The sequence below is a fragment of the Tyto alba genome, unplaced genomic scaffold (genome assembly GCF_018691265.1).
Source record: "Tyto alba isolate M040663 unplaced genomic scaffold, T.alba_DEE_v4.0 Super-Scaffold_13, whole genome shotgun sequence".
NCBI lineage: Eukaryota > Metazoa > Chordata > Aves > Strigiformes > Tytonidae > Tyto > Tyto alba.
The window spans coordinates 48659620-48684191 of record NW_024881275.1 but is presented as its reverse complement, the minus strand read 5'-3'; the positions used below and the strand labels follow the sequence as shown (position 1 = coordinate 48684191).

At 33.9% G+C, this 24572-nt stretch overlaps 1 protein-coding gene across 1 annotated transcript in view; it reads left to right on the top strand.

Annotated features, from left to right (window-relative positions):
- The window catches only part of CHD1 (chromodomain helicase DNA binding protein 1), a 57558-nt gene extending 33231 nt beyond the window's left edge, over positions 1 to 24327 (top strand). Inside the window, 22 exon segments of the mRNA XM_032993664.2 lie at positions 293 to 455; positions 2090 to 2242; positions 2713 to 2784; positions 4493 to 4642; positions 5225 to 5373; positions 5655 to 5751; positions 5837 to 5932; positions 6893 to 7069; positions 7252 to 7412; positions 8764 to 8805; positions 9516 to 9646; positions 10063 to 10201; positions 10930 to 11080; positions 12099 to 12221; positions 12578 to 12715; positions 15009 to 15266; positions 15690 to 15830; positions 17906 to 18084; positions 19910 to 20006; positions 20218 to 20275; positions 21175 to 21385; positions 21591 to 24327. Of these exon segments, the coding sequence (XP_032849555.2) occupies positions 293 to 455; positions 2090 to 2242; positions 2713 to 2784; positions 4493 to 4642; positions 5225 to 5373; positions 5655 to 5751; positions 5837 to 5932; positions 6893 to 7069; positions 7252 to 7412; positions 8764 to 8805; positions 9516 to 9646; positions 10063 to 10201; positions 10930 to 11080; positions 12099 to 12221; positions 12578 to 12715; positions 15009 to 15266; positions 15690 to 15830; positions 17906 to 18084; positions 19910 to 20006; positions 20218 to 20275; positions 21175 to 21385; positions 21591 to 21954 (3250 nt within the window). The 3' untranslated portion in view covers positions 21955 to 24327.
- The last annotated feature ends 245 nt before the right edge of the window (positions 24328 to 24572 follow it).

Here is a 24572-nt window from a genome sequence, read left to right as displayed (position 1 = left end):
TTACATTGTGCTGTTTCAGTGATATATCTACATGCTGTTTACTGAAGTATAATAGTTTTTATAATACAGTTTGAACTTGAGGCTTCTAGGGTTTCACAACAGCAAAATTCTATGGAGAAGGACTCAAGAATTACACTGGTCTCATGTCTATTCATATAGCTCATTTTGTTTGGCATGTTTGTACATTTGGAGCTGCTTGTTTTCTTTAGCTTGTTTCTATTTTGAGAGATTACATCTGTCTTGCTTTCTCATATGGTTAGAAATTACTTATATTGCACATCTTAAATCATAGGTGGATTTTAACCAGGAACTACAAAGCCCTCAGTAAAGGTTCAAAAGGTAGTACCTCAGGTTTTTTGAACATCATGATGGAACTCAAGAAGTGTTGTAACCATTGCTACCTCATTAAACCACCAGATGATAATGAATTCTATAATAAACAGGAGGCCTTACAGGTAATACAACCTTTTAATTTAAAAAATGTTTTGTTTTACACCTATAATATTCACAGAATTTTATAGTGTTCTGGCAGTTTATTAATTCATACTGAAATCTATCAAGAAAAAACAGGTTCTCGGGAAAACATGCATCCTGGGTTTTACATGTAAGCGAATTTGATTTTTGTTTCTTAATTGAAACTGAATAATTGACAGATAATTGACTAAATAAAATATCTCTGATTTTAATTACAGTCAAAGGAAATAGTTTGAAACAGGCTGTGTATTTTCATGCAAAATAAACTTGAGACCTATTTGAAACCTAAGTAAAATAAAGCAGCTAAGCAAGTAAAATGTAATGTGAGTGGAGATGCATGTGACTGGCAGTGAAACACAAACAATCTGTGTGATAACAAAGTGATCCACAGAATGCGTTTAAGCTCTTTTCTATAATCACATACTGTTCTCTGTATGCCTGCAAAAAAACAAAGTGAAAGGAAATTAAAGTAACAAGCATCCAAGGCTCAGTCTGATTTTGTAATTGTTGTGACAGATGAAAACAACTACCATCACTACCAAAGATGGTCTGTTGTTCCTTTTTTTTTTTTTTTTTTTTTGTTATGGTTAACTAATACTTGTACCAAAACTGTTGAGAAGCACAGCAACAGGTAAGACGACTATTGTTAATGCAGTTTATACCAATGTAATGTTTCTAAAGGTGTTTTTTTCCTGTAAGGTTTGAAGCTGATAATTTAAATACCTTCCCAAAGCTACTCGTTTGTCCAGTGACAAATATTCTCCCTCTTTCTGGCCTAAAGAATAAAAGCACCTAACTCAAAATTTAGCATTCCCCAAAATTCTATCCCAAGCATCTTCACCTAAAGAGGCCTAATGTTTTCAATATTAAATTTCACATCTGCTTGTGTTTCTGTTCTAGTTACTCCCAGTGGAGCTGAGAAGGTTTTACAGGCTTTAGGTGGCTTACAATATCAGGCACCACAAACAAGATGCTTCTCACTTTATCTTGAGTGAGAAACTTGATTGATAGGCTTAGTTTAAAAACACTTAGAGGGTTAAGCGGCACCTATTTCTTTTCAAAAGATGAGAAGTGAAGAGAAAATAGTACTAAGAATTTGGTAACCAATAAAATATAAAATGGAGAAAAAACACTATTTTTTACTTGGCAGAAAAGAACTTGGGCCTACATCATAACTGCTTAACTTTTTAAGCTCATATATTTACTTCAGGTTTTGATAAGATGCTAAGATGTCACTTTAAGCTGGAACAGAATAATGCATTTCCTTCAAAAATATATGAGTTAATAATCCTGTTGATTTCAGTTAGAATCAACTAAACAAAAATCAGCAAACTTTCATGTTCAGTTGATGCTGCATACTTATATAGCAGTGTTGTCTTATGGTCACATTAATTTGGTGGGTTGGTTTGTTTTTTTGTAGTTTCTAGGAGACTAAATATTGTATATGCATTTTAAAATACAAAATTCTTACAGAATGTCAGAGTTTGCCCTTTTTTTTTTTTGCTTCCCACAGCGATAGAAGGAAAAGCAAACCCCTGATGAATGTCTAACCAACTGTAGTGTGTTAGTGTTGAGATGAACTTACTTTGTAATATATATTTCTTGGCTTTTGTAGCATTTAATACGTAGCAGTGGGAAACTAATCCTTCTTGACAAGCTTCTGATTCGTCTGCGAGAACGTGGCAACAGAGTCCTGATTTTCTCACAGATGGTGAGAATGCTGGACATCCTAGCAGAATATCTAAAGTATCGTCAGTTTCCCTTTCAGGTAAGAAGCTTTGATCTTGAATGTGAGAAGAGTCGAATCTTTACTTTGAGGATGACAGAGCACTGGAACAAGTTGTCCAGAGGTTATGGAATCTCCATCCTCTGTGACACTCGAAAGCTACCTGGACATGACCTTGGGCAACCTGCTTTAGCTGTCCCTGCCTGAGTAGGGGAGTTAAACAAGATGACATCCAGAGGTCCCTTCCAACGTGAACTGTTTTGTGATTATATGATCTTTACCACTTTGCTTAAGAAAGATATAAGAAAATGTGTTCTTTTTCTAGAAAGACGGGCAATTGCTGTATGCTATATAGTACTTTGGAATGAAACAGATGAATTAAAAAATTATGTGGAGTGTGTCATCACTTTTTTTCTTTCACATTACAGTTTTGGCAGTTGAGAATTCAGTTTTCTCTGATTTTGAATATAGTATAAGAATTACTTTTTAACTGTAGTATTCAATCTCTTCAGAGACTTGATGGATCAATAAAAGGGGAATTGAGGAAGCAAGCACTGGATCATTTTAATGCAGAAGGATCAGAGGTATGGTATTTTTTTCCTAAGGAATCTGTTTTGTTTTTTTCCAAGAAATTTAAATAAACCTTGCACAAACAATAAAGACTGAGGAAAATAAGGAATAAGGTTGAAAATTCATTGTTATTGACTAGACTATAAGGTTGACATCTGCTATTTTTTTTTCCCTAAGAAGAGATTAAGTAGAAAATGTGTAACTTGTGAAAATGGTGTTTAATCAGTTGTGTAGCTATAACTATTTTCTAAAGCTCTTTATCAAAGTAATTTTAATTATTATATAAATGCTGCAGAAATTTAACCTCAGCTTTATTTTTGTGTGGAACTTAACAATGTTTACAAGAGCATTGAACTTACACAAACAGTTATCATCAAAAAAATGCTTTGGCAGTGGACAGAACTAACTTGTGTATATCCTTGCATGAATAACCATCGTCAGTTGTTCAAATCTGGCTTCTGTTATTTTCATTTGTTACCACCTACTTACTTGCCCTGGAAGAAATGGCAAAGAACTGGTTTCTAGCCATCCTTTGTGAGCAACCTGTGAATATGTAGGTGTCTGTTACAGATGCTTCCTTTTATGAGTTGGAAGATTTGTAGCTTATTTAACTTTCTTAATATGCAAGCCATTCGATATCTTTGATCAGCTTAAATCTTTTGTCCTACACTGGCAGATTTGGGGGAGGGAAGGTTTTGGTTAGGTGGCTTGGTTTTTTTAAACAGTAATTGAAGATAGCGTTTGTCAGTTGCTGCTGAGCTTGTTTCTGCTATCATGGAGGGAGAAGAACTTAACTCCATACTGTAAACTTCAGGTATTTGTTAAATACAAAAGTTAATTCTGTTTCAGATTTCTAGCATTTCTGAAATCTTTTCAGTTACACTTTGCATTTTTTTGAGATGAAGAGGAATTTAAACTTCATACATTTCAAAAATGAAGGCAAGCCATGCATTTGTGCAACAGCGAAATTGTTCTCAGTTTTCTTTCCTGAAAATTCAGAACATTCCGTATGGGTTTTGACCATTACTGAGCTACGGGCCATATGGAAATTTCCGACACAATTCTCATGAGTCATTCCTGGGTGTAATGGTTTGCTATTTCCTGTAACTGTACTGAGAACTGGTATTTTTTTGGTGTTTTGTTTTTTTTTTTTTTTTTGGTATCCTCTTTTACTTTATCTTGAACTTAATATATTGTTCTGCAGTCCTTCATAGTTGTCTCTAAATTAATAAATCTCTTATCAACTACAGACTTTTTGACCTCATTTTTCTTATTGTTCTTAAGTGTGTTGAACAGCATTGAACCTAGCAGAAGACTTTTGCTTCCTGTCTCTTCACCAAGTTAACTGAAGGCTCAAGCATCTTCCCTGCTCTGTCATGGCTTCTCAGTCTTCCAGGGCTTGGGGCAGGGAGGTTGGGAGAGGGACTTTGTAATATACAAGGCTTTAACAGTAGGGGTTTTGTACTGTTTGGCCAGTCTTTTGTTTGGTTGGGATTTTTTGGTCAGTGATCGTCTTTGAGAAGTCAGTAACTATCAATATTAAATATATTGATATCAATGTTTGCTTTATACTTAAAGAAGCTTTAACTGTAGAACAGTTACAAAACTGATAGTATACGATTTTGTAATCTGCTCCACAGACTGCAGAAACAAGTGTCATATTAGTTCTTTCAAGAATACTACAGCTATTTTATATAAAACTATTTTTTTACTTTATTTCAGGACTTCTGCTTTTTACTGTCTACTAGAGCTGGAGGATTAGGTATCAACTTGGCATCTGCTGACACTGTAGTTATATTTGATTCTGACTGGAATCCACAGAATGATCTGCAAGCACAGGCTAGAGCACATAGGATTGGACAGAAGAAACAGGTACACACATTCAGCTTTAAGCTCGAAACCTGTACAGTAGCTGTCCACTCTGTCTGCACCATTCAGTCTTCATGTATTTCTGAGAATAACTATACTTGCTGCGTATGTCCAAAAATGTCACTAATTCTTACTTAACTTTCTTTTTTTAAAATATCCCTATATGGAGAGATAATATGGCAACTGTAGTACGTGGATGGGAGAGGGAGAAGTGTTGTGTCCTTGTCTGTTGTCCCACATTCATTGGCATCATATCATTCTAGAAAATAACTGCTACATCAGGCACATCTCCCTTACTTAAATATTTCTTAGTTCTCTTCAGTTTCTTTCTTGCAGAAAGTCTGTCTTAATATAAAAATAGGACAGTTTTGCAGGTGGCAATGTTTGTGCCAAATCACTGAAGTTTAAAAAAGATAGGTCTAGGACTGTATTTCGCAGTTCTTTTTTAAAATGCTTATGTAGAGACTGTGGTAACATGATCGAAGTACTATTTTATATTTGAAACTAGTCAATAAATTCAGAAGATACGTAATGAAGACTGAGATTTCTCCTTGTTGTTGCTTACTTTTTTTTAAATATACACAGGTTAATATTTATCGGCTAGTCACCAAAGGATCAGTAGAAGAAGATATTCTTGAAAGAGCCAAGAAAAAGATGGTGTTAGATCATTTAGTAATTCAGAGAATGGACACTACAGGAAAAACTGTACTACATACAGGATCTACTCCTTCAAGGTATATTCATATTTATTTCCATACCAGTTTACACTTAAGTATATTTGACAAATTAAAATGTAAGTTATTTCAGTTGGCTAATGAAAGACAAAATAAGTTTAAACAAGTAAAGATGAAGACTATATTGTCTTTGTAGATTTTTATTTGCATATTAAATATATATTTGAAATATATATATAGCTTTCATTTAACAGTAAGAAAGCATAACTGAGTCATGGTTATAGAGGACTTTTTCAAGTTGCTAAGATAAAATGTTTTTCCTGAATCATTCTTTACTTTAGCTCAACACCTTTTAATAAGGAGGAGTTATCAGCGATTCTGAAGTTTGGTGCTGAGGAACTTTTTAAAGAACCAGAAGGGGAAGAACAGGAGCCCCAGGTAAGTATTGTTTATGGACTAGACAGATAAAACAACCAGCATTATGTATTAATTATTTAATTGTAAAGAAAAACTTCTTCTTTAGGAAATGGATATAGATGAAATCTTGAAGAGGGCTGAAACTCGGGAAAATGAGTCAGGTCCATTAACTGTAGGAGATGAGTTGCTTTCGCAGTTCAAGGTACTGCTCTGTTTCCTCCCTTCTGCCATAATTACACTTTCCTTTATAAATGGTACTATTTTTCTTTTGTTTACCTATCCGTCTATTCATTCCTATGAAATAGATGTCTCAGTAAGTCAACTCTATATCTCTTTCCAATAAAATGTCTTTTCACCTATACTGGATACCTACCATCAGTATAAACATTTAAAAATTCATTACATATATTGCTAGTAAAATAAGATATTTATGAATGTGTTAATGAGTAGAATTCTAGGTAGTTTTGTGTTTTATTTACCGCCTTTGTTGTTAAGCAGCTGTGGTATCGCTGACCACAAAACAGAAAGTTCGCATTTCTTAACATCGGTAACTTCTAGAAACAGCTTCTATCCCTGAAATAAAGTTGAATGCCAGGTATCTAAGTGTTACCAGTTAAACATAGTATAACCTGGGTGCAAAAATAAAAATGTAGAGCATGATGTAGTTGTTTAGATCAGCAGATTATTAAATAGCTTTCCTGCTGATCATTCATTTGCAGCATGTTTTGATTTCTACACCATATTAATGTTTGATTAGTTTTCTATTATTAGAGTTTCACATTAACTCAGGAATTCAAATATTGTTAGCCCTATTTTGAAGGCAATTAAATAATAATCATACAGCTATCAGGGAGGTGTTTCATTATTCATCTGTATTAGTCAATTTTTAAAAGAAGAAAAAGATTCTCATCTTTTCTCATCTTAGCCTATATTGCATGGAATCTGTGTCTGTTTCATAAATTAATAAAAATACTTTCATTAGAGACTGTTTCATGAAGCATTTTATATGTATGAATTTTTAATCTATTATAAAACAATAACATACATATAAATGCATGAAATATGCTATCTAGAACTTTGTTTTCCTAAAATATTAGTTGCTCAGTCTTTTTCAAATAAGTCATGTATTGATTTTATGAAAACACATATTCTGATATACAAGGTGGCCAACTTTTCCAATATGGATGAAGATGATATTGAGTTGGAACCAGAAAGAAATTCAAGAAATTGGGAAGAAATCATTCCAGAAGTCCAGCGACGAAGAATTGAAGAGGAGGAAAGACAAAAGGAACTTGAAGAAATATACATGCTTCCAAGGATGAGAAACTGTGCAAAACAGGTCTTGGTTCTGACTTGAACTTTTATGTTGCTGTTGGTTTATTTTGTTTGTTGGGGATTTTTCCTGGGTTTTGGTTTTAGGTTTTTTTTTCCTTTTCTGAACAGATATTTTGACAGGATAGGTAAAACTTTACTTACATTTGTTGACCACGTAGCTGTGAACTACTTATTCTGAAATTCCAGATCAGCTTTAATGGAAGTGAAGGCAGGCGCAGTAGGAACAGAAGATACTCTGGATCCGATAGTGACTCCATCTCAGAAAGAAAACGGCCAAAAAAACGTGGAAGACCACGAACTATTCCTCGAGAAAATATTAAAGGATTTAGTGATGCAGAGATCAGGCGGTAAGATATGGGGGGACATACATATTTAAAGGGATGAGACAATTTTTTAATTGTTATTATAGAGCTTGAAAGTACAGAAGGCAGTCTTTTTTTTCTTTTTATTTTTCCTGAATTTCTTTTAATATTTTTTATTCTAGGCTTTTAATGTTTTACATTGTGTACTTTGTAATGCTGACACAGTGAAACTGTCATGATAAGAATTTGAGCCCACTTTAATGAGGGATAAAATTAGGTTTGGAAAATATTCTTGATTGCTTTAAATTCCTGTAACCCATGAAGCCAATGATTGCAAAAATCAGTTGTAACAATGGGTGAGATTTTCTTTTAGCGTGGAAGTAAAATAATTTGCTTCCCATCATTTTATCTAAAAACTGCAGTGCTGAAAGAATATGTAAATCTTTTAGGTGACACCTACAAGAATTTCAGTGGGTTGTTTTCTTTTTAAACTTCTTGACAGTGTCATTCAATTAATCTTCTATCATGCTTGTTTTTAAACTAAAAAAAAAAAAAAATCCTATTTGAATCTTGTACAGCAGGTCCCTTCAATATTTGGTCCTCAAATTTTTTTTTTTGGTAGAAGGAGGAGGAATTGTTTTGTTTTACCTTTTGGGGTTTGTGAAATGCTAATTTGCTTCTGAAATTTTAAGTATTCATGTTTCTTTAAAATCCTGTAAAGTTTTCAAAATATTCCTGGTTAGAGAAAGAACTTTAAAGATCGTTTTTGCTTTCCCATTTCATCTATCAACACAGTGAATTGGTACTTTTTTCAAGGCTATTCTGATTCACTAGCAATTTAAGGCCTTGATTGTTGAAATTTTCTTTATTTTTTTAAATTATATTTATTTATTTTGGTTTTATTTAATTTCATTTATTTCACGGGTATCTGTAGTTTCTTTCCATCATTTACACATTCCCACAGAGAATATCTTTCATGTCATATTTTCCAGTATCTTCAAATTGGCAGATTGTTCCTTTTAAGGTATAAGGCATAACATCATGTCTGAAATCTTTATATACTGTAAATCCACATAAAATTTTTATGATTAGACACATCCAGCTGGTGAACTTTGTCTTGTGAAATTAATGAAGCAATTTCTGAAATTATTTGTGTCTTCTATTGTTTTACTTACATCAGTCCTTAAACCTGTAAAACTCAGACTTTGTTTGGATTATCTGGATATACTAAGCTGCCCTACTTTCTCAAATTTTTTTTTGTTTGTTTGGTTGGGTTTTTTTTTTCGTTGACCGTATATCATTATGCTAAGATTAATAATTGTATCAATGTAATTTTAGAAACCAGTGTAGTTAGTTAAACATACATTTAAATGGCAAAATTATTTTCTCTTACTAGGTTTATCAAGAGCTACAAGAAATTTGGTGGCCCTCTTGAAAGGTAAACTTGTTTGATTATTATTTATGTAGCAACTTTGAACCTTGTTTTCACATACCAATATATCAAGAAACCTTAGGCTGAAGAGAAAATAGTGTCTACACTTTTGCCTTGAGTATAATATGACTTTAGCTTAATATCTTCCCTTTCTTCATCTATGGCATGTGTGCAAACAGCCACACAATTAACCTTTCAATTTGCAAAACTACTTACTCTCTTTATACTTTACCTGCTGTCTTGTTTAATCTTAATTGATGATAATTATTCAGTTGTCTTGTTTGACAGCCTGTTGAAAGCCTATCAGCTTAGTCACTGTGACTGTCAAAGTCAGTTTTGCATTTTCCTCATTGTCAGTTTTGATTTTTAAGCTTTCAATTCCATATTTTAAGAAAAATTTCCCATAATTATTTTCCTTTAAAATATTTATAGTCTGTATGAACATACGATTCATTTTTTTAAATAAATGTACAGTAAATTAACTAAACATTGTAGGGCTAGTGTCATTTACAGTTCTTGTATTGTCCTCTGATACCTGAATCACTTCTTCGCCGCCCCCCCCCCCCCAACCCGCCCCGAATCAAAATTGTACACAACATAGCAAGGCACATGACTGAGAACTAGAGAAATGGTCATGTAAGTTTAAAAGTCTGATGGAGTCATTCACAATTATTAAAGTTTCAGAGCTATAAAAAACTGTATTTGTTTTATTACAGGTTAGATGCTGTAGCTAGAGATGCTGAGCTAGTTGATAAATCAGAGACAGATCTTAGACGTTTGGGAGAGCTTGTACATAATGGATGCATTAAAGCTTTAAAGGACAATTCATCTGGACAAGAAAGATCAGGTACAATGTGTTCAGGGAGCTTGGGGGACAGTAAAAAATACCAAGAAGTCTGAATTACTCTTGCACTCTGATCATAACAGACAACAGTTTTGTTGGGGGAAAATATAAACAAAAACGTTGTCATGCTGAGTGATTTTAAAAAAGGGTTATAGTAAGATGACTTCTTTTTTCCCCTTTCTGTGTATGAATTGTCTTTGGAGAACTCAGTATTTGTCTTACTGTGAAATTTAAAAGTGATTTGCTATTTTCTGGAAGACCTGATTTTGGAGCTTAATTTAAACATTTGGTTAAGAAAAAGCTAGTTGTTGTAATTGAAAGGTTTCTGCTACAGCATCAATCTTACTTGTTTTCTTTACATTTTTCTGTATGATATTCATAAAAGTAAATATTTCAATAGCTTTGTCATTTATTTTTAGGAGGTAGACTTGGGAAAGTTAAAGGCCCAACATTCCGAATCTCTGGAGTGCAGGTGAATGCAAAGCTAGTCATCTCTCATGAAGAAGAGTTGGCACCATTGCACAAATCCATTCCTTCAGATGCAGAAGAAAGAAAAAGGTATTGAGTGGGTATTTAAAAGGAAATAGTAATGTAGAATGTTTTTCAAGTTTTGTTAGCTTTATTCAGACAACTTTGACTCAGACCCATGGACAATGTTGTCCTCCTCCCTGTAAGGACTGGCAGCAGTAACCTGCTCCACATCTGTTCTTCATTCTTTCTTCCCTTGCCATAGCAGCCAGTACCAGGTTTGGCTTCTGAATGCTATTCACAAAGGACTCTGTTCCAGTTACTAAAAATAATCAGGACTAGAATTCAGGCTTGCTGATGAGCTGCTGTATGTGTCATCTCTACTTTGAGGGGAAAGCAGTGTCTGTCAAAGTGTAGCAGTAGTTGTTTCTACCCTCTGAACTTTTTCCCTTGCCACCTTGTATATCACAAACCTTGAACTATATACTTACTTAGCAGTTACACTTGGATGATGATTTATGCTTTTATTCATGGTTAGCAAACTCTGTGATGCAGCTCATGGACACACAAAGATGTCTGTTCTTCATATTTTAGTCTTGATCAGCTTTAAAACATGTTTCAATGCTGACTTCAATAAATATTTTAGAGAAATGTTAAGAAAATGTAATGATAAATATTTGGATTAATTCCCTACGTACCACCAGCATTTTAGCAGAGAAAAGAAATCTAGTTACATCACTTTTAATATGTTCCCTTCCCCCTTGCTAAGCTTCAGTAGTAAAAATCTCATATTTGCGTTTCTGATTTATTTCTCTTAGATATGTCATCCCATGCCACACCAAAGCTGCTCATTTTGATATAGATTGGAGTAAGGAAGATGATTCCAATCTGTTAATAGGCATCTATGAGTATGGTTATGGCAGCTGGGAAATGATAAAAATGGATCCTGATCTCAGTTTGACACAAAAGGTATGTTATCTACAACATTCAATCAAGGACCCTTTTTGATTTGGTAATAATGCTACTAAGAAGAGTTGTTGAAAGAACTTATTATATGTTCACTGAAATTGCACAGACATTATATATCAGTTGTACTTACTAGTATTATTCTTGTGGTATAATACTAGATTTTAAGGTAATGTCTGTTTGGTTGAATTGTGTCTTCTTGAAGTCAATTATATTGCCATATTTCCCTGTAGTTGGACCTCTCTCATTTGAATTTTTATTTTCAGTCTTTTTCTTCTCTATGTCAGATGTTCTATTTTTTTCCATTTTGTGTTTTTGAACTTTTGGAAAGGAGGTTTTTCTAGATACTTGATTTGGTTTCCACACCCCCCACTTAATTCCCACGTTCTTCACTTGAAGCTGTCTTTCACTCACAACATATAGAATCAGTGCAGTAGCTCCTTAACCATAGTGAGCAACAAGTGTTGAAGGAAAGTCTGGGGTGAAGTAAATTTTGTGACAGTGCCAACAACTTAGAGCTTTGGGATTTGAGGAGCCAGAGTTGTGTCTATATTTGTTGAATAATGATTCCTGCTTTGGCCTTCCATTATTAATTCACCTTTTTTTTTTGAAACCACCCATTTGTAGTTTTGACATCTGCAATACCCTGTAGTGAGTTTTCTGCATTTAGAAGATGAATAAGGTAGAGCCAGGAGTTCTTCAGATGACTGGTACAGGAGCTCAGAATTTCTTAGATAAACTATCAGAGTGGAAAAAGAAATTTGAGTAAGGATGATTTCTTGAGTTTGTTTTAAACTGTGAGGCAATTTCTAAGACTGCATTATCTGCATGATTGGAGAGAAATCAAAAGATCTAAGAAATTCTCCATTGCTTCAAGCATGTTCTTGTATTTGCTAGGTATAGTTGAAGTGGATCGTTTCCCACTTTATTATACACAGCTTTTACTGCTCTGTGTGCTCCAAGCTAGCATCTTCTAAACTTTGTGATATGTACTCATGGCTGATACTACCACTGTTCTCAGATTTTGCCTGATGATCCAGACAAGAAGCCCCAGGCGAAGCAGTTACAGACACGGGCAGACTACCTCATTAAATTACTGAATAAAGACCTTGCAAGGAAGGAAGCACAAAGGCTTGCTGGTGCAGTAAGTAAAATTTGGCATTCATTAGCGAGATAACATGCACATAAGCATATTGTTTTAGCTGATCCTTTTCCTTTTTAGATCTTCTCTTTGTGTAGTATTGCTCTGTATTGCTAATCATATTACATGCAACTAACTCAGGAAATTAATTGCAAGTTTCATATTGTGTTACTCTTATTTGTATGTATTCTCTGCTGTTGCACTACTCTCTGTTTCCAGTCCTGAGAAAAGTGGTGGTCATTAGTGAGAATAAATAAAATAAAATGAACCCTCTATTTGATGTAAAAACTAACATTATTTTGAAACTGGTGCAAAGATGTTTATCAGTTGGCATATTAAAAAGACCAATTTGCATTCAGGGCAATTCAAAGAGAAGGAAAACAAGAACTAAGAAGAATAAGGTTATAAAGGCTGCAAAAATAAAAGAAGAAATAAAAAGTGATTCTTCACTACAACCCTCGGAAAAATCTGATGAAGATGATGATGAGGATAACAGGGTAGGTATCTTTCATATGGTAAAGATGGCTATTCAGTTCTTCCTATTAGTGTTGATTTTTATTTTATCTTCTGCTTGATTTAATAAAATCAAAACACCTGAACGTCAACCTTTTCCTGTGGCCACTGCAGTTGATGTTGCATCAGCACAAGCACATGGTTTCTATTTTAATTTAATAAGTCAATAAATGAGAAATTGGGAGTAGCCTTCCAAATTATATTATTAAAAAATGTGGTCTGTTTACAAGTGGCATTGTGCAGTTTAATCATTCTTTAAAGACTCCAGCATTGTATCTGCTAGAAATGCAAACCTAATATAATACACAATTATAAAACTAATGTTTCTGTCTAATGTGTTATAACTACTGATAGTGATTCTTCAGGTAAAGTTTTTTATTAAGGATTGGGAAAAAAAAAAAATAAATCAAGCTCAATTAGAATGAGCAGCATGAAGAAATTATTTCAAGACCTGCATGTGACAGTTGCTGTATATGTCATCACTTCCATTATCCAAAAGCACTATACAACGATTTAACCTTGTTGTGCTCTGTTACTTCTGATGTGTTACTTGTTACTTTAGGCCTCTACCTTTGTTGGGTCATTTTATTTAAAACATTTATCAAACAGCGGAAACCAGTAGAGATAAAAATTTAGATAAAGTTTAGGGTCGTGTCACAGCTAGTTTTATGACTTTGAAAGTAGTTGAAAAAGTCAGTGCAAATCTGTATGTATCATTAAAATACTTCATACCTGGTTTAAAATAAGCTAAACTGATGTATCTTACGTAACCATTTTAAACTGTTACAAACCACTGTAATTGTCAACTCAGTCTAGAGGAAAAAATACTTCTCCAAATACATAGTTAAAACTGAGTAAGCCTTCAAAGAACCAGGATACATCTATAAAAAAATTGTTATTTTTAACTAAAGCATTCCTGTATGTATTTAAATTGTACTATGAAGAATAAAACATAAAGCCAGAAAAAAATAAGAGTTGAATGTAGACTAGCCTATATTTATAGATACAATAATTAGTCTGGAATGTAAGACTAAGAACTATTAAGTGTTGTCACAGTTCCCAGTAAATTGACATGGGCAACTGAATCCTAAGACTGAGAAAATTAAGTGTTCAGACTACTTAAAAAATGAGTGTTAGTCTTCATCTCCACTCAAAACAGAAGACGCTGTTGGTCTGTTAATTGACTTGTTATGTTTTGAGAAAATGCCTAGAATGCTGTCCCCTTTTGTATATTTAAGAACAGACGTTCATCTTTTATATACTTGTGGATGCAGACTAACAATTCTGAAAACTGGACTATATACAAGAATGGGCTTTTACCATCTAAATGGTTGGCTTTAGCTACTTAGCTGCCATACTGTGTACAATATTTAAAATTCATCTGTGTAACTACTAGAACAGTCAGGAAACTCTTGAAGTCATTGGATTTTTGCTGGGAAGTTTCCATGATACCTAAATGCTGAAGTCTGGGTTGGGCTAATAAATTGATACCTCATCGAAGTAACTTGCTTGAATGCATGTATTAGGCATTCTTTCTTCTGTGTTTTTTGCAATGGTTTCGATATATATGTATTCAAATAAATTAAAATATTATAATGGTTCTTGCACCTGTACATAATACTTTTCTTACTGTATTTTTCTATGTCTGAAAGGATTTGAGTTTTCATCTCAAATCTTCCAAGTGAATATTATAAAGACGAGTGGAGTGGTATTTTCTTCACCTTCAGATAATTAAATGGGCTTCTATCAGACAAACTGTAATAAAGATGGGTTTTTCTAAGCCTAGTAATTAGAACACCTCTGAAAAAGAGAAAGTTGGAACTTTGTTATCTTCTCCAGTGAATGTTTAATATGGGATTGGTAAAAGGTTACTGGGACAAAGCTAACTAGGACAGAGGTCTTCTAACATCCCTATCACTTGAATGTCCTGACCAATCGGCTCAATTTTGTGAGACCTACTTCTTTATAGTTTTTAAGTCTTCGGAGCCTCACTACCTTTTAGAGGGACAGAATTTTATGCTAATTCCAAGTTAAATGGACATAATTTCTCATCCCCACTACCACTGCCAAATCCATACTTGCTTTGTCACACCAGGGGAGTGAGTGAGTAGTTCTCATCTTTCTTCACCACTGCATTCAGCTCTATTTGATAGGTGTTAGATCTATGTCCAAAAAGAAAAAAATGCACAGATGAAACATATATTTTAATCTGATAGTTACAAAACTTGTACAGATAGGAACACAATTTGATGTGACATATATGCTTGCATATTGCAGGATGAAATTGTTTCAGTGAAACATCCACGTAAAAAAGTTAAAGCAGAAAAAGAAAATGAAGAAAAGCCTGAGCCAGATATTGGTATAAAGAAGGAAGCTGAAGAAAAAAGAGAGACAAAAGAAAATAAGAGGGATATGAAAAGGGAGAAAAAAGAAAAAGAGGATAAGAAAGAATTAAAAGAAAAAGATATTAAGGAAAAGAGAGAAAACAAAGTAAAAGAATCCACACAGAAAGACAAAGAAGTAAAGGAAGAGAAGGTAACTAGGTTTACTTGTCTTATATAGCACTAGTAAAGGCCACTAGGTTTACACAAGTGGTTTTGAGACAAAAAGGTATTTTGGACCTGATCAGTTGTCATCTCATTGAAGTCTTTTACATCATATGAAGTTTTATTTTACTACCTGAAGTCATGAGGATAGGCATATGAAATGGGAAATCAGCATCTTCAATGGTAAGTATCTTAGTTGGATGGAGAGTACAAGTGTGTGCAAGAAATTCTTTTATTCATTTTTCATTCTTTTCCATCCCCCAGAGAAAGTAAAATGTACTGTCATTGGATGTCAGCATAGTTTTTGTTATTATTGAAACGATTTCAGTAATTAGGGTGATTATCATTTATTATAGGATAATTCTAGAGCCAAAATAAAGTTTACTTAAATATTTTTATATTATTTTCTTAGGTAAATGAAATAAAATCTGAAAATAAAGAAAAAACTAAAAAAATTCCATTGTTGGATACTCCAGTTCATATTACTGCAACTAGTGATCCAGTTCCTATATCGGAAGAATCTGAAGAACTGGATCAGAAAACTTTTAGTGTGGTAAGCTTCCTTTTGATAAGTTTAGTGTTCATACTTAATAGCCTAAATGAGGACAATTTCTGATGTTCTTGATTCTGTTATTGGGCACAGGAACACAGGTGACCTTTTGCTAGTAAAGTCTCAGATCAGTGCATGTTATTGACACTCCACTAAAGTAAATTTTTTCTCCATTCCAGCAGTTTTATTTTGTTGTTTACTGAATTTATGCAGGATAGAAGGAGAACTTATCCAGTGGTCTGTGTGCTGAATAGACTTAGAATACAGACTGTAAAGATACATCCTCAAGAATAACTTGTGTATCCTCCTTAAAGAGCAGACAAGAATGAACTTCAGTGCAGTTGCTGGAGAAAGGTGTCACCTTTTTTCTTTTTAAGATAACAAGACTAATTAAATTTCAGCACTTTCCTCCTGAAATGTTGCAGACTTAAATTAGTAGACACAAGAAGGAACAAATGCTAAAGCCTTCAGAAATAGCGGGCTGAAGTAATGTCTCTGACACTAAAAGAATTTTGTTTAATCACTACTTCTGACTAAGAATCAATATTAGAGGGGAAAAACATGGTACGTATACACAATTTATGTGAAGTTTTATAGACTGGGGCCTTTGGAAAGGTATCAGTACTGACATACTTTGCCCACTTACTTTGAGTAGCTGCTCTCCTGTGGGTGTTTAGTTGTTCAGATTTCAACAGTTGTTTGTTTCTGCCAGTCAGGTTTATTGGAGCTGTGATACATAAGTGAGATTCTTTTGAGCAGGGCAGTGACTGGTCTTGGAATGTTTAGAATAAAACTATACAAAGTAACTCACTTGTGATTTCCAGGATGAGTGTCAGGTGATTCAGGTGGATATTTTTGTGTGGTTAAGTGACAGAAAATCACTTGATTTCCATGTACAGTTACTTTTTTGTGATAATTTCTATATTTAAGCAGTGTACTTTGTAAGCTGTCTTTTAAAGGCTTCTTTAAACTGTGGCTAATGGAATATGCAATGCAGCTGCTTAATTATTTAGTGGCATGAGCTGGCAATGCAACAGCTTCCCTGATTTTTCTGAGTTGTCACTAGATGTTTACATGGTAATGGTGATGTTCCTTTCCAAACATTTGGTTTTTCAAAATTTTTTTTTTCCTGTGTATAGAATAACATTTTTTTTGTCTGGAATGTATGTTTATCATTATGCCATAGTCAGATGAAGTCTAATTAGCATATTTAACTACACTTTCAGATGGGAATTACTACTGTGGATTGTTTAGGCTTAACTAATTCAGCTCTTTGTGATAAGGAGAATATGCGTTTCATCTGTTTACCATGTCATCGTAGTTGGATGGTATTCCTAAGCAAGGGTGTGTAATTTGAATCATGCTAACTGGTTTTATCTGGATTTATTATTAAAACAGTTGATTCAAAGTGTGAAAAATTAAGAAAGCACATATGACATATCTGTGTTGACATCACCATTGTTATTAATCTAGACATACCCAAACTAGCTTTACTTTAGATAGCACAAGTTCTGGTAGTATCTGCATAGGACTGAGGTTTAAAAACTGCTCAGAGAAGCAGTGTTGATCCCTCTGCTAAATGCCAGGTTTAATTGTTGCAGAAAGTTTGAAATATTCTGAACACTCTCATGTTTAATTTTGACAATGAGTTTGTATAGCTTCCAAGGTGCTAAAAAGTGTGAGTCTTGTCCTGTGTGCTTGTGCTGAAAGTTACAGCTACGAGTGTAAAACCCTGTTGTAATGAGTAATTTTCCTCAGAAAATCCCTTATATTATATTAGTGCTTTCTTAAATAGTTGATATCTGTATTTTATCCAATCTAATGCTTTAATAGAGGAGTAAATTTCCAACTGGATTTAAAATACTTTTTCCAAAGGAAACTTATAAAACACCTTTAAGAGCTGTGAGCAAGTCTTGTCACTTTTGGCTTGTAACAATACTGTATTTGCCCGTGTATATATGTGTGTGTGTGTGTATGTATGTATGTATATAGATATATATATGTCACAGTAAAGGGTGGGTCATGTTTTAGAATTTTTTTTTCTTTGCATCAATACATTCCTTTTTTTCATTGTACAGTGTAAAGAAAGAATGAGGCCTGTCAAAGCAGCACTGAAGCAGCTGGATCGACCAGAGAAGGGCCTTTCTGAAAGAGAACAGCTGGAACATACTAGACAGTGTCTAATCAAAATTGGGGATCACATTACTGAATGTCTAAAGGAGTACTCAAATCCTGAACAAATTAAACAGTGGAGAAAGTAAGTTATTCTGTATGTTTTTTCATGAAAAATGAAAATCTATAGTTGCTTCTATTAAGCAGAATAAGCTTTAAATATTTCTTTCATTTCTTATTCTCCCTTTGTTGTATTTTTCTGCTGTTTTAAAGAGGAATCTGTAAAAAGATGATTATAGATGGTTCTGACTTTAAAAGGATTGACTTTTTTGTACTGCATAGCAATGCGTTTTGCCCAGTAGGTGGAGTTATCTCACTTCTGACAACCAAAAGCCAACACTAGATAAGTTGTTACTTAGACGGTATTTAGTGGAAAAGCATTCTTATAGATAAGAATCTATTTTTTTTCAACTTTGAGGTTTGGGGTTTTTTTTTAATTCCTGCTAAAAACAGGCAATTCTAAATTTGTGTTGCATGTGGTATGATTTTGAGTGGCAGAATTCTTTATTCTTTTAAAAATATTCTTTAAAAAATTACATACTAACTATGACTTGATAAAGGTATTCATCATAATGTACTCAGATGTATTTCAGAAATGAAAGAGGAGTTTGCATTTTTATGAGGCGACAATTTAAAAAAAAAAAAAGTTGGTTTGTAAACATTTCATTGTTAATGCAATTGTAGTTACTTATCAGAATGTGTACTTTAGTCTTATGGCTGAAAATACATCCTGCACTTCCAAATTCAAAAGTCTGTTAAGTGTTTCACTTTCTTGAAGACTTCTGTTAGTGTAGAATGCTTCTGCTGTGTTTACTGGCTTTGCTTCAAAATATTAAGGTGATCTGAGATACAAAAACAAGACCCATATCTTACCTTTTGATGAATGTTATGTTTCTTTAAGTGGAGACTGATAATAAAGCTGTTATTCATAGTCTGCAATATTATATGTAGATTAATAAAATATGTATTTCAGCTATCTTTAATAAGAAGCGTATTTAAGCTACTTAGCTTATATAAAGTTACACAGGTGTCATTAGGTACACTATTGACTAGTTGTCTACTTTTGCAAACCTCTAGACCAAACTGACTATGTTTAAATAATCACAGTGAAGGAGCAGATTGTTGCTTCTTGAACCTGCATACTTCACATACTTCTGAACACTAGTATTCTGTAGTTTCTTTTAAGTATTCCACCTGTAAATTTGACTAAAAGAATTCTAGACTTAGATCTGTTACCTGTGGTCATACAAGCAAATGTTTTCTTCAGGGTTTTAACACCTTGACAGCAAAGGACTTGATTTGTTCTTCTTTCATTCCTTCGAGTACAGTTTAGGCACAAGTTTATTGCCATGCCACTTCCATCCTGTTTCACAGTTCTCATTCAGCTTCAAAAGCTTTGACCAGGCTTTAGAATTCTGCAGAAAAATTATCTCACTGGTATTTTCATTAAATAAGGCTTGCAAGTCAAATGTCTTACACTGTAAGAGATTTCAAGTTTGGAAGAATTTTTACTTCCATTACTTCACTTAAATTTTTATTTACTGAGTGGTAAATACTCAGAATTCAAACAAACTTTCAGAAGACATATATATGACTGATACCTACATTTTTAAGCAGTTTCACAAATCATTCTATTAGCACAATTGTTACTAATACTACTTTCCATGCATTTTGTACTCTGAAGTACTTATCATAAACATTACATAGTGACAAATTGTCAAAGGAATTAATCTTTCAAATGTTTGAAATGCAGCTAGGTAATGTTTGCTGTGCAGCTGTGCAATACTGTGTAAATTTTATAGTGTTTCTGGTTTACTAAAGTTCTGCTCAAATAGTTAAATCCATGTCCTGTTGCATAATACAAAACAAATGTATAGAAGAATTATAATTTATCTTTTCTTCTTCCTCAGAAATTTGTGGATTTTTGTCTCTAAGTTTACAGAATTTGATGCCAGAAAGCTGCACAAACTATATAAACATGCAATCAAAAAACGCCAAGAGTCTCAGGTAATATTTTCAGACCCTTTCTAAATACACAAATGTATATTTTAAGTTTTATAACTCCTTTATTAGATTTAAAAGATTATAAGGAACACAAATACATTTCAAGTAGCATTTGTGTTTGTAGTAAAGTAATCTCTTTTGTTAGGATATTTTTCTAATTAATTCAGATGAACTTTGGGATTTAGCAATGAGTTTTTGTACTTGTCTCTTTTAGCAACACAATGACCAGAATATTAGCAGCAATGTGAATGCACATGTAATTAGAAATCCAGGTAAGCAACCTTAAGTATATTCTTGTGTTAGATATATTAGTTTTGATCCTTACTTAATTTCACTTGTCTCCTAAATGTCTCCTACACTGCAAAGTATCATAGAGAAAGGCTGATTAGCAAAACTTCACTAGTTTGATGATTGAATCCATCTGAGTGCAGACTGAAGCTGATACTTACTGATTTTAGTAGCAAGTTATTTGACCATCCTTTAAAAAAATTTTGGGAACTTTTTTAATTTTGTGGGGGGAGAAATGTCTACTCAAAGCCTGTAAATTTCCTGGAAATTCAGTTCCTATTAATAGCTGTTGTAATGTCACTACTGTGTAAGAAACCAAGCTATTCCTTGAAGTCATAGTTTATAATTAGTTACATGGGCAATAACATTGAATTTTTTTTTTTTTTTTTTTTTTGTGCTCTCATACTTGCTTTCTTGTAACACTTCTTGTGTTACATAACACTCCAAATATATTTTCCTGGACTTAACTTTCAGTGATATTCCTAAAATACAGAAAGTTTCATTAACAAGGTGTACCTTTAAAACTTCCTCATGCTAAGGCCATCCCTTCTTAGAGAGGAAGTTGCTACCATTCTGTCTAAAATTGCTCTACTAAAGGCGCCTCTACTCACTGCCCACTTGGACGGCACTTAGCTTCATAGACTGAATAGGGAGCTTTAAAAGTTCCATTTCCGAGTCCTACACATCTACATTCTAGCTTGTTTCCCTCTTCTGAGGTTTCTTTCAGCTCAGTAGTGCATTTGTCTTTCAACTGTTTAGATCTTGTTTCCGTCAAATTACATTGTCACTTTCATACTGCTTTATATCTGGCAGGTAGAAGTGCTGTTTGAATTAAGTGAAGAACAAACTTTACAAGTCTTTTAACCTGTGCTTTATTAAACAGATGTGGAAAGACTGAAGGAGAATACAAACCATGATGACAGTAGCAGGGACAGTTACTCTTCCGATAGACATCTGTCACAATACCACGATCATCATAAAGACAGGCATCAGGGAGATGCTTACAAGAAAACTGACTCTAGGAAAAGGCCTTATTCAGCCTTCAGCAATGGAAAAGATCACAGAGACTGGGATCACTACAAACAAGACAGCCGGTGAGTTTCTTCAGCAATTTTAAAAACCTGTTCAGAATTCCTTTCCTGTTTTTGTAGTATGCTTGTAGCAAGCATCAAAATATCTTTTTGAGTAATGCAAAATTGCAACGATGGTATCTCTTTAATGCAGTTACGTTGATTTGACATAATTGTGGCTCTTAATGTGCATTCAGTAACACTAATACAAATAATTTCTATTTTTCAGATACTACAGTGATAGTAAACATAGAAAGTTAGATGACTACAGGAGCAGAGAACATAGGTCAAGCTTGGAAGGAAGTTTAAAAGACAGCCGGGCTCATTCAGATCACCGTTCCCATTCAGACCACAGGATACATTCAGATCACCGTTCCACTTCAGAATACAGCCATCATAAATCTTCTAGAGATTATAGGTATCACTCAGACTGGCAAATGGACCACAGAGCTTCGGGTAGTGGCCCAAGGTCACCATTAGATCAGAGGTCTTCTTATGGTTCAAGATCTCCCCTAGGACACAGATCTCCATTTGAACACTCATCAGATCACAAAAGTACACCTGAACATACATGGAGTAGCCGGAAAACATAACAAAGACTGACATTTTCTGGACCTTCTTTTAGCCATATACAGTGAATTAACACAGTAATTGCCTTACATGACTTGAAAGATATGGACGGGATATTCTATCAGTAGCAGTATTGTTACTTCTTTCCAGGATGCAAGGTCTATTATCCCAACAGAAGAAAAATATTTTTGTATTTAAAGTTTATGCTGCACTGTGCTGCAAATGCTGTGGCACTCTTTTTTTAAGAATTTGAACATGTTTACTTTCACAGGGACCTCAACACTGCCCCTTTCAGACTGGATCTGACTATAAAACCCTTCATGTCAAAGTGGTTTTAGGCTGAACATGTTTTAAATTATGTTTGTAAATGAACTTTTAAACACTGACCTGTGCTCATATTTCAGGAAGGAATGAGGAGTTTATTTTCTTTTTTTGTCTTAGTAAAGAACTCTCAAGGACTTTGTTCACTTTCCAAAGCTACTTGTTTACATTGTACACTGCGACCATCTTGCCGCTTTTCATCACAAGCTTGAATATTTAAATTCTGTACCTATAACTGTAAAATAGCCAGGATTTCTCCTGTTTGTTATCAGTTATAATGCCTTTTTACAAAACAGAAACAAAAAAATAATAATAAAAAAAAAACAGAACACAAACAGATGCCTGTAAATTATTGTAATTAATTAATTGAGCTTTTTTCCCCTCTCAGGCTTTTTTTGACTGTTCCTTTCCCCACCAACTCAGGCCTTGTCAGAAGTATGAAAAAAAAATCAGTGTATTTATATGTTTTATTAAAATATCTTGATGGAATCACTGTTCAGAATGTAAAAATGGGGAAAGGAACATTTTACATTTAGTGTTCCTTTTTCATTGGATACTTTAGATACATGGATTTTTAGGTTTGGTGGGGTTTTTTTGTGGGTTTTGTGGGTTTTTTTGGTTTTTCGTTTGTTTGGGTTTTTTTTTTCCTATTAAACTGTCAGTGTTGTGATTGTTTATAATGAAATGATAAGAAATATCCAGCAAAACTGTGCTCTGGAAAGCTTTTCAGGTGCATTGGTTTTAAAGAAGGAGTGTTAAATATTTATCTGAACACTTCAGAATCCAGATCAGCCAAAAGTTATTGTAAATCCACTTGTGTTCTTTCTTCAACATGGGCAATAATGTCAAATGTGCTATGCAGCCAGTTAATATTTTAGAAAATTTGAATTACTTTATTGACAGAATTGTTACAATGCACACTGATTGTACATAGATAACTTCTATCTGACAAATTAAATTTAAACTAAAAGGACCTGTGGGCTCTTGTAGTTTTCTGCTGTGTTTTCCTCTACAGCATTACTTTTTCTCAGATTTACCCATAAAAACATTAAACTAAATTACTAAATTTTAATACAGGGTGATAACTGGGGGAGATACCTAGCCTGACATTGTGTGACTGGAGCTGTATCTGTTGCTCCAGGTTTTCTCAGCTCTTGCAATGTGGAACATTTTTTCCAATTAAACAGGATTTTATGAAAACAATAATACAGAAACAAAATCTGTCCACAGAATATCTAGGCAAAGTTGCTGCACATTAAGTTTTAAGCTTTTTTAATGTAGGCTGGGTCTCAATGCTGCTTCATTTATTAACTCTTCATCTTCCCTGGATCTGGAGGGTTTTGAGTTGCTCTGCTTTTGAGGTTAATCGCTGAAGCAGTGTTTAGGCAGTGCAGTGGCATCTGTTAAGGTTGTGCATGTGTGCCATATGTTTTCTACTTCCAATGGTGAAAATCTCGAAATAAAAACGGTGAGTGATTCTTACTGCTTGGGTAGTGCATAGATCCATCCTTAGACCAGTCCCACTAAACCTGGTTCACCGTCATTGTAGCTACATTATGGCATTGTGGCTGAGCATGTCTAATGTGGCATGGTTAGTCTGTATCCATTTTTCTCTCTGAAATAAGACAAAGTAATTACTTGGTAGCTTTCATAATTTAGCAGAGAGTCTACTTATGCTGTGTTAACTTTTATTCAATATTTACAGATTTACAAATCACATTTGCAACAGTTTAATTTTTTCCCCTCTGGTTTCAATTAAGTATAAAGTTTGATGGTGGAGATAGCCTCCCTGGCTTGTGAGGCTGACTGTTGTAGTATATCTTACTAATTAGGAGAATTCTTTATCCTCTGCAAACAAGCCAGCTATAATTCATTTTCCATGCACACAGACCCAATCCATCTTCTGTTCATTTGTAATGAAAAGTCTTCAAGGAGTATGCTACGTTCCAAAGCATCCATCAGGTAACTAATGTTGCCTGTCCATAACAGGTTTTGGGAAGTAAGAATTTTGGTGACTGCAAGAGAACTCCTCGTGTGACTGTTGATAGATTCAGGTGTTTCTTCTACCATGGATGGAAATCTAAGATTTCCATCTTAATCCTGTTACGTATTTCTAGCCTATCATTCCCAGTGCTACCTAAAATGAGAAGATTGTTAGTTAGTCTGAAAAAGCACGTTAAAAAAATGTATTGCGGTTACTGGTTTTAAGGACAGAAAAATTCATGCTTTGACTGATTGCCATTAGCTGATCAGCTGCTGTGTTGGCATCGTTTACTTGCTCACAGTAACTCTGTTTTTCCCATTTTGATCTCCAGTGCGT